Genomic DNA, 11,379 nt, shown 5'->3' with positions numbered 1-11,379 from the left:
TTTAGTTTTTGTCTGATCCTTTGTTATTTTGGGGTTTTCTGGGGTCTTGTTCTTGGGTGTTTCATTTGTGGATTTTCGTTCGCTCTGTTTTGTGTTTGTGCTGGTGACTGCAGCTGCGTATGTTTGTTTTTGTGTCTGTGGTGTTGGGAGTAACGTCTTTCTTATTGTTTGTGTTGGTTCAGGTTGCTTTTGTGTTTGTGTGCTAGGGTTTTTGATTTCGTAAATTTTTGTTTTAATAGTTTTGTACTTTTCGCAACCCTTGTAATTGGCTGTGTGGTTTTCTCCACAGTTACAACATTTAGGTTTGGGGTTTTGTTTGGTGCATTGTGTTATGTGGTGGTTTTCCCCACAGCCAACGCATCTTGGGGTGGCCTAGGCATAGGAAGGCAACTAGCCAGTTTGTTTGTTTGTTTTGAATTTCGCGCAAAGCTACACGAGGGCTATCTGCACTAGCCGTCCCTAATTTAGCAGTGTAAGACTAGAGGGAAGGCAGCTAGTCATAACCACCCACCGCCAACTCTTGGGCTACTCTTTTACCAACGAATAGTGGGATTGACCGTCACATTATAACGCCCCCACAGCTGAAAGGGCGAGCATGTTTGGTGTGACGGAGATTCGAACCCGCGACCCTCAGTCGAGCGCCTTAACCACCTGGCCATCAACTAGCCAGCCAGCGTTACTCTTATATTATTAATGTTTGATAAGATGGTGGGATTTTACCGTCACATTGTATACAGTGAGGTTTATATATCTTTTGTACCTAAAAGCTCACTTATTTATTTGGCACAATAGTAAAAGCCTACGTATGCAGTTGACTAAACAAATGTTTAAACAACTCTATTCAATTACGCACCAGCTGCCTAGTGTCGGCTAACAATACGAATAATTAAATTGTGACGGAATGCTACAAGTTCTTCAAATATCTATAGAATGATAGGTTTCTTTTTAGTGAGTGTAAAACACTTAAATACACCATTTCGAGTTGATAACTCGTTAGTCTAAGACAGTCATAGTTGTCCCGGCCCGCGGCTGTCCCTAACTGCGCATCTCACGGTACATGGATTGAGAACCACTGTTATATCGTAGCCACGCCCCCAAAATGAATAGCGAGGTTTTGCGGCAACAGGTTGCGAGCTTTTTATCTTCGGATTTAAGTTACGGGCATGTTAACTACTAGGCAACTTTTGTCTCGAAGACGAAGATCAGCATAGTATAAGCTATTTGGAACTCTTAATAAATTTCCCCATAAAGCTGCAACTTGCATTTAAACTCTCAATAGACCTAAAATAAGTTGATAATTCGTTAACTGGTCGAAATTCGCAATCAAATATCCAAAACTGCCCATGAGCTGAGCAGATAAAAAAAAAAGATTGTTAATGATACAGTTTACTAAGTTATTTCGCTAGTTTCCGGTCCACATCACATCTTTAGATTGATCATGCAAAAATGTTAGCATCGATAAAGAACGATATCCTACATTATGGTCAGGGACTACTGCTTATAAAAAAGCACGTGACATATTTGTAAAGCATGCCGTTTCTAGATTTTCTTGGGGGAGGGGGGTACTTTAATGTAAGTAGGAATCCATTCTAAGGTAAATTGTAAAACATTAAAAGACTAATCCTGATATCTCAGGTGAGGCTAATTGAAGGGGGGGGATCTAAAATGGGGTCTGTTTCCCCACACCACCTCATTGGAGACGCTCCTGGCACAAAGTAAACCAGTTTAATCAAGCATTTAATTCTGTATGATAGCCAATAATAATAAGCCAATGAGGCTCTCAGAATAATTATGTTTCTATATGTCTAGTATGGGCCTGTTAGTTAGGACGCTTGAATCACAATTTGTGTGTCGCGAATTCGAATTCCGCTACCAAACATGTTCGTCCTTTCAGCCATGGGGGACGTTATAATGTGACGGTTAATCCCACGTTTCGTTGGTAAAAAGAGTAGCCCAAGAGTTCGTGGTGAGTGATATTGATTAACTGACTTCCTTCTAGTCTGTCTTTTCTAAATTATGAACGACTAGCGCAGATAGCCCTCGAACAGTTTTGCGCGAAATTTGAAAAGTAGACAATGTGTGGTATGAAGAACATTTAGATAACTGACTCCATTATAAGTCAGTATAAGTCTTAACGGCTAAGTTCCAAGAGGCTGACCAATTACATCACGCAAAACTGCACCCACTCGTGTTAACTTCAACAGGTAATTTGCCCCCCCCCCCAGTGGCAGAGCGGCATGTATGCGGACTTACAACGCTAGAAACCAGGTTTCGATACACGTGGTGGGCAGAGCACAAATAGCCCATTGTGTAGCTTTGTGCTTAACTTCAAACAACAAACAAACAAACAAAATAACAGGTAATTTATCGCTGAATCTCACATATATGATTCTAAAGGGTCGTTTTCCTGTGATTATTCGTTCACTCTCACTTTCCTGCACCACTAACACTCATTCTTCCAGCATGAAACAAATACAGAAAAATCTACACAAAAGCAGTGATTGTTTTAGCCTACGTTTCTAGAGTGAACAGTGGGTTTTCCACAAGGATTTGTCCACTAATCTACAGGCTTACTTTTCCGTATTCAGTAGTGCTTATTTTAAGTCAAAGAACGCCCCCCCCCCCCCAGTGGCCCATTGTGTATGTCTGCAGACTTACAACGCTAAAAACGGTGTTTCGATACCCGTGGTGGGCAGAGCACAGATAGCTCATTGTGTAGCTTTGTGCTTAATTACAAACAAGTGAAAACATTTTGGAATTCCTCTCACAATGGTTATGATATCTTGATTGTTTATATTTACTTTGTTCAAGACCTCTAGTTCCCCTCGGTGGCTCAACGGTAAGCTTGAGGGCTTACAACTTTAAAATTCGGGGTTCGATACCCGTGATGGGCACAGTGCAGATAGCCAATAGCGTAACTTTGCGCTTAAACAAATCCATTCCATAAATCCAGATTATTATACGCTATTCGAAACAACTTAATTATATAGAGGCGAAAGCTGTTTTATGTGTATCTCGAACACTGCGATTCATTCTTTAACTCCTAAATTTATATTTAAATCTTACTTAAAATGTATTTTGATCTAGTTCTCTTTCCCGCTACTCTTAACTCCTAAGAAGGTAACTCTGTAATAACTGATTTTCGTAATAATATTCTTCATTTAAACCACTCTTCAAACACTTTATCGCTATTTTATGCATATATATATGTGTGTGTGTGGCTTCCGAAAAGAGGGCGGGTGACCTTATGGCTTTGTAAAAGGTAAAATTTTCACTTATTTTAAAAATGTGTAAGTTATATGCCATGGTAGAAATTATAACATTCTATTCAATAAACGACTTAAATACATGCAATGTGTCAGGAAATATATATATATATTAAGATCAAAATATTCTCTTCGATCTTCTGATAAAATAACATCACTTTTACTTTTAATAAACGTTCTGGTGTTTTGTAGAGAGCATCCGCGAAAACACATCTGTAAATGATGTTATTTTCTTTCACCAGGAATACCGAGGTCGTCTTTTCAGTACAGCGGGCATTTCAACAATCGGTTTAGGAACAACAACAACAACCAATAGTAACTTGTCATCTAAAGCATCATCTCATCTCACACTCTCATCTTCTGCCACTCCCTCACCGAAATATTTAAGGAGTAGACGTAGCTCTTTACCGACCTCAGGACTTGGTCTTGTTGTTGGTCGTCCCTCCATTGTGACCTCTACACTTAACAACCAAGGTACCTATCCAGAAAATATTGCAGAACAGGAACCAGAATGTGTCGTTCAGGAGGAGAAGGAACAAGGGTAAAAACATATATAGATATCCGTAGGCATTATAGCTACAGCTTTTATTGAGCAAGAATGTTTTATGCAGCTTTTGTTTATTTGGTTTCAGCTACGTTTAAAAAGGTATCACAATCATTAAAACACAGCGAAAAAGTGAGAGTTTACCTCAGTTTGTTATGCCTTTAAATTCTCGTTGAATTAATATACGACTTATTTAAATGCTGCAACCAAATAAATTATGCAAAGTAGACATTCAAAGTTGAAAGCATTTCAAACAAAACACTGTTTTAGTCATGGGCGTACGGGGGGGGGGGGTTCAGAGGGGGGCTGTACAATTTATGCCCGAATGAGGTTATAAGCAAGAAAGCTAAAGTTTAGCTAAACATTTTTCGCTGATGAAGAAAATTTGCAAGAGGGGGTGTATTTTAAGCTTTTAATTTAGCTCGAATATATACTTAAAACTTGCTCGAATTGTCGAAACTTCTGCTACCAGCTTTTTCCGGATGAAGGTATAAATTGCCCGAATCACCAAATATTTTCTGCTTTTAATTTTGCCCCGATGAAAACTGAAAATTTGTCCGAATGGCCGTAGGTATAGCCCCCTCGTACGCCTATGATTTTATCCCTCACGTCTCTATGACATTAGATAGGGTGATCAAACTGTTTTAGCAAGAAACTGCAGCTATCAACCAGTCATAGTATAGAATAAAGTACTCAAAATAAGCAGCTACGCTCCATATTAATAATAACGTAAGGTAAGGTAAGGAAAAATATATCAAAGTGCTTGAAAATTAGACAGCATTAAAATAATTCAGTAAAAAAAAAAAAGTAGTTTGAATTTTACGCAACGTTACTCGAAAGCTACCTGCATTAGCCATCCCTAATATTGAAGTGATATAAAGGGAAGGCAGCTATTCAACACCATCCATCGCCAACTCTTGAGTTACTTTAATCGAATAAGGGAGACTTGTCTATCACCCTTATAACGAACCCACGGGCCCAAAGTGCGATTTTTTGCACAAACGATCGTGAAGTATGAAACCTCAGCTCCACATTCCGGATCATTAACCACTAGACCAATAAGAAGTAGAAAAGGCGGTAAACAAAACCTAAACCAATGCTTAATTATTTACATTATTATGTTCGTATTAATCCTTCACTCAAGCAAAAATTGATTGGCCGTTTTTCATTTAATGGTGTTCACGTTTTTAGCCGCGGCTTTGCGGCTCATAAAATGGCTCTGAGTTATTTTTCAACTACAAACTTTTAGCTCATAGCTCCGTCATCTTTTTACCGATATGAGATCTAATTATAGTTTTAGACTCAGGAGGTCAAACCGTTTCGATTGATATATTTGACCACGCCAAAAATCTCATAGATTAATTTACTCTATTACTGCCTCAAATAATTTCAATTTGAGGGTAGGCTGGTAGAGGTCCTGATGAGTAATAAAATCGAATCAGGTATACGCGCACCCCACGCTTGGTATTGCTGACGCACAAAAATATAGCTAATAAAAGGAAAAAAGGTCTCATAGATTAATTTACTCTAATCCTGCCTAAAAGAATTTCAAGTGCCGCGGCTGTTGAGGATTCCCTCTTGTTTTCAGTAACTCGCGCTAATGATTCATTACTGACAATACATTATTAGCTTTTCTATTAAATTTTTATCACTATTGGTGTCTTTTTAAGAGAGCTATTTTCAGGATGTAAAACGAACCAAGTTTTTCATAAAGTGACCAGAATCAATTTGTTAAAGATCATGACGACAAAGTAGAAAGTCACTGATAGTATAAGTACCTGTGCTGGGGCGTTCACAACAGAAACAGAAATGGTTTGTTTGTTTGTTGTTAAACACAAAGCTATGCAATGGGCTGTGCTTTGCCCACCGTTGGAATCGAAGCCCGATTTCTAGCTGTGTTAGCCCCTTAGCTTTACCGTTAAGCCACCAGGAGGCGAAGTTTCTTTGTTTTAATGCAAGGGTACACAATACACTATTTATGCTCTGTCCAGCATGGGGAATCGAACCCTTTAGCCTTGTAAGTCCCTAACACAGCACTAATCCATTGGGGTACAACAGAAAGGGACGGTCCCAAAAGATCTAGTACCCTAAGAACATGGACTTCTCTGCTGAAGTTAAACATACCAAGATATAGCAACAAAAATCATAAACTACTTAGACTATTAGTACCGTTTGGTTGATGTTCTATATAGTCATCTGAATAAGTTAATGTCACTAGAGTTAGACCTGTCTATGCAATTTGTTACTTGTTCATTGAACTTATTACACAGGTATTCACAACATTACAGACAGTCTACAGAGTTTGTATATTTTTTTTAACTACAACAAGATCTTAGGAAAAATAAAAAGTCATCCAAAAACATAATAGTATAGTAGCTTTTAACAAGTAAGTCAAAGTGTCACCCAAGAGATATACAAATAAGTCTTAGCAAAAAACTTGAAAACATATTCTAAAAGCAAAATAAATATTTTTCACGATCAGGAGTCTTAAGAATACTCACGTATTGACCAGTGTCGTTAAAAGTACGGGCAGGTGTCGACAAAAAAAAAGCAAAAAGGTAAAACATTATCCAATATCAACAACATTTTTATAAGACGCTCTATGTAATTTTGGACATTTTCCCCCTAAGTTTCTCTTATAGTATTGCCCCCAGTGGCACAGCGGTATGTCTGCGGACTTACAACGCTAGAAACCGGGTCTCGATATCCGTGGTGGGCATAGCACAGATAACTAACTTATTGTGTAGCTTTGTGCTTAACTAAAAACAATGAAACAAACCTGTAGTATTTTCTTTACAGAGACAAGGGTTCGCTGAAATCTGATTCATCCAGGAAGCTACAAGATTCTACAGAAGAGAGTAATATGGACAATCATCTTACTACCACATCTTATACAGAGTCGGTTGGATATGATCCCGAAATGAGGAGACATGAATTAAGAAGGTATTATTGATGTACACTTACCGAAACATGTATGTAACGGATAATATCGTTTCAAGTTACAAAATTCGCTAAATACTGTTTTATTTTTCAAGGATTTATAATATTATTCTCATTAAAACATAATTTCCGCTGTTTTTAATTGCTCTATATATGCACTATAAAACATTATTTTTAGCGCTGTCCTTGATGTTCGGTAATGTTGAGTAACTCAATGATTATTGTATTCAGTAACATATCATGTGTTTATGTATTTCATTTGTACATAGTGTTCTTTAATCTTTAGTGTGCTCTTAACTATAATTTATAGTTGACAAATTAAAGATTTGTTTTCTGGCTAAACCTCAGAAATTTAGATTGCACAGCTCTATTATATGATGCTTTTTTTCCACCAAGAACTGTTTTATTAATTAATTAACTGAAATGCGTAGACAATTTAATATAGTACAGTAAATAATAAAAAGTATTCTGAGGCAGGATCCTTTTTGTTATTATCTGAAATGGTTGTTGTTTTTAGGGCAAAGCTACACAATAAGCTACCTACGCTCTGACTTTTGCAGAAAATTGAACCCCGGATTTTAGTATTGTAAGTCCGTAAACTTACCCCTGACCCACGAGGGACGTTATTCATGGTATTAACTATACTTTTAAACCTATTTAATTAGGCTAGACAAATAAATTGGAGAAAAATACTATATGGTTGCAGCAGTCCAAAATGTAAATAAAAATTAACATTGATAATATTTTATTGGTGTTTTTTAAGCGGTAAGTTATCTTCCAAACAAAAGAATAATTTGGAAAATATTTTTAAATACAGAAACTTCCCTTGATATTTCTAGGATAACAAATGACTTACGAACATATTGGAAAACCAAAACTTGGTCATGTATTGTACAAATAATAATAGTTCATATAACATATGCCTTCTTTCATAACAGTTGCACCAATAATTTAAGAGATTATTTCAGATAAGTTTAGTAGCCACAGTAGCTTGAGGAACGCCAGTAAATATATTACGGAGTTAAATCTGAATTCTCTGACTTTGAATTCGAAACAAGAAAGAAACTGAACACAAAGTGAAAAGCAATATTTTTATATGCACAAACACGTGTGAGTACAATTGATGATTTGACAGTACTCTAGATCTGGTTCTAAACCTGAACCTAAAAATCTGTTCCAGACTTTCATTAACCGCACCCCCCCCCCCAAAAAAAAACATATATCACGTATAATAGTTAAAAGAACCGCCTAAACGTCACGTTAGTGTAGCCTATATAATGTGTAAAGTTTAGTATACTTTAATCCAATGTTTCTGAACGTGGGGCGCACGCCCCACAGGGGGACAATTTGAATATATTGGGGGCAATTTGAAAATGCTACAATAAGAAAAATTAAACTTCTATTTTTTTGTTAATTTCTAAATTTTACATTATATTATTATATCTTTTCAAAATCAAATTTCTTTTTATATTAAGGGGCATCAAAGTTATTGAGGTGTCGAGGTGGGACATGGAGCAAAAAAGGTTAAGAACCACTGCTTTAATCCCTTATAGTGATGGCACACGACGAGACACACATTCGGCATGTAATGCTGTTTGAATACAAGAAGGGAAACAGTGTCTCTGTAGCCACAAAGAATGTCAAAGAAGTTTATGAAAATGTTTTGTACGTTCGTAAGTGTTAACGATGGTTCAGCAAATTTCGTTCAGGTGATTTTATCCTTAAAAATTGTGATGGCAGAGGCCGACATGTTGGAATTGATATTGATGCTCTGATGATGCTTGTTGAGTCTAACACAAGGCAACACTCGTGAAATGGCCCTGAAATTGTACGTCTCTCAAGAAACAATACGTAAACATCTAAAAGATATGGTAAAACTCCATAAAGAAGGTGTTTGGGTACCTCACGAACTAACCGATGATCATCGTTTCCGACGTGTGAACGTTGCTTCGTCTCTTCTGGCGCGTAATGCGCGTGAACCATTTTTTGGACAGAATAGTAACCGGTGATGAAAAATGGTTTCTCTATGCGAATATTAAACGCCAAAAACAATGGCTCAGTCATAGACAAAAACCACTTCCGACCCCAAAACCTGGACTCCATCCGCAGAAAGTGATACTTTGCATTTGGTGGGACATCAAAGGAGTAATTCATTTCGAACTTCTCAGTCCACAGCGAACTGTCAATGCAGAGATCTATAGTTAGCACTTGGAACGTTTAAATCAAGCCCTTCATCAGAAATGCCCTTCACTCGTTGTTCGGTCTTTTTCATCTAAAAAAATGCGACATTAATTTCTTGACGACCTAATACCATCCCTCTCAGTGTCTAGGCGCTACCAACGTCACTATTGGTCATTCCAGCAGCATGTAAGTAGCACATGGCGTCAATGTATCACCTGCCCTGTTATTGTAAAAGACCACACCCACCTTTAAACAATATGCTCTACTATATAGCAAACGTTTTCGCGAGAAAGGGCATTTGACACCAAAGGAGAATGACCCGAACTGTAGGTAACAATAAAAAAATCTTTATTGGATGAAAACGAGCAATGTTAAAGTTCAATCAAACAAACAAAGCAAGTGTTTGAATGTCTGTGTGGAACACTGGAGAGAGAGAGGTTTTACTGGTTCTCTCTCTCACCAAGTCAGTGTGAACCTCCCTCTCCATGCATGAAAAAAAGGCTTAAAATTTATAGTTAAAGTTTAAAAAATACAAGTGAAGAAAACAAAAAATGTAAAACTTTAAATGAAAATCTAACGTTTGAAAAACTTATTTCAAGCATATTACTAAAATGTTCTAAAATCTGTCTGTGTAGGAGAGATCCTTGCCTATATGTATTAAACAAAGCCGGACAGTTCAAGGCTCACACCTCTCTCACGTGACCCAAGGCCACTCGCGTTTTAGCACAAAAGCGAGTTACATTCCTGAACATTATCCGATTCGCCGACAGAAAAGACATTTTTCTGTTGTATGACATCACAAGTGGCATCACGGCTCTATCCTTCCTGCAAGAAAACACATTACATGAACAATAAGAGTGACTCTGGCTCCGTGAATGTTGTTTACTTGACCAACTGTCTATGTTAAAACCAAATTTGAAATAACTATAAACATATTAACAACAAAAAACATATTAACTAAGATGATAGCAAAGTATGGTATCATCCTATACCACAAGCCTATACCTTTATGTTTAAGGTGGACGTGAAATGTTCTCCTTACTTAACTAAAGAATAAAGGAAACACTAAATTTACAATGACTAGTTGTCTACCCTCTGGTCTGACAGTTCAAAATTAGGAACAGCTATGCACAAATGTGCCTTCGAGTAGCTTTACGCGAAAACTATGAAACAACAAACGATAACAAATCTCAGAATAATTGCCACGCTCAGCTAACAACAGAATTGAGTTCTATTTTGTCCCATGTATTAACAAAATCACAATTTTGACCTACGTCTATTTGAGAACTGAACTTGGGTACAAGGAGCCTATCTCGCTGACACTTTTAAACACCTAACTAACCAACTAATCACACAACAAAAGACTTAATAATTATCTTGAACTGTAGGTAACTATAATGATCTTCTGGTTATAAGTACTTCACAGGCTCACTTAAAAGTTAGTTAGTCTAACAATAAAAGTTTTGTGCACTTTTGGATAACTACAGCTAACTATAATGATCTGCTGGCTATAAGTACTTCACAGACTCACTTAAAAGTTATTTGGCCTAACAATAAAAGTTTTGTGCACTTTTTGATATCCTTGAATAGGGCAGTTTCAAATCTATTAGTCTAGACATACTGTATGCCTATATGAAGTAGTTATCCAAACAACCCACGTGACAACAATTTTCACTTGAACTTGCAACCCGTTACAAAAATAAATAAAGAAATATTTCCATTAATAAAACAACATTGAAAATTATTATAACGAAGTATTTCGTATAATTTATAAATTTAAATGTTACTGCATTCTTAATCACAATATAATGTCTTAATAATGACGATTTGTAACAGCGCCCGGCGTGTTTGTGTGTTCTTTCAAAAAAAAACTATTACTTTTGCTATGAAAATTCTCGTTTCTCTAATAGTTTAGCAAACTGTGAAAACCGTGAAGAGGTGCTATTAGAACAAAACTACCAAGGTTTCGCAGAGGACGAAGACAACACTGACCAAGGAAGTGAAATGGGAGAAAATACGGAAAATAACTTAAATATTCGTGAAAACTGGACCGTTAGAGATAGCAAATTGTAAGTATCGCACAACAAAATCCTTATAAGTTCATATTATTTTCAAAATTTTTCTATAAAAACTATTGTTTAATTGGACGTTATGATTGTCAATAAAGCTTTGAATGCTCTGTTTAATCTGAATAAGAAAAAAAGTTATGCTGTCTAAATAAATATGAAGCATAATCTCCTCTTTAATTCTTGTATTATGTATATAACCCAGCGATTCGAATAGAGTATGTTACAAAAGGCACCATATTTCTGAACTTACTTCAACAACGCATTGACTCTTTATGCTTCATATCAAAATTATTAACAGTTTAGTTTGTAACATTACACAGGCCTGCGAGGGTTATATTGTCTTGATATTGTTATGCCCTGTTCGTTTGTTAATTTTCCG

General features: G+C 36.6%; 1 protein-coding gene across 5 annotated transcripts in view; it reads left to right on the top strand.

The window, feature by feature from the left end:
- LOC106470100 (protein MRVI1-like) overlaps positions 1–11,004 on the top strand; it is a 31,756-nt gene extending 20,752 nt beyond the window's left edge. For all 5 annotated transcript variants that reach the window (XM_022398666.1, XM_022398665.1, XM_013930627.2 and 2 more), the window contains 3 exons: positions 3,509–3,807; positions 6,610–6,753; positions 10,842–11,004. In XM_022398666.1, coding sequence (XP_022254374.1) covers positions 3,509–3,807; positions 6,610–6,753; positions 10,842–11,004 — 606 coding nt within the window. The remainder of the gene's footprint in view (positions 1–3,508; positions 3,808–6,609; positions 6,754–10,841) is intronic.
- Positions 11,005–11,379: the final 375 nt, after the last annotated feature.

This window comes from Limulus polyphemus, unplaced genomic scaffold, assembly GCF_000517525.1.
Source record: "Limulus polyphemus unplaced genomic scaffold, Limulus_polyphemus-2.1.2 Scaffold3821, whole genome shotgun sequence".
Classification (NCBI taxonomy): domain Eukaryota; kingdom Metazoa; phylum Arthropoda; class Merostomata; order Xiphosura; family Limulidae; genus Limulus; species Limulus polyphemus.
This window is presented reverse-complemented; position numbering and strand designations above follow the sequence as displayed.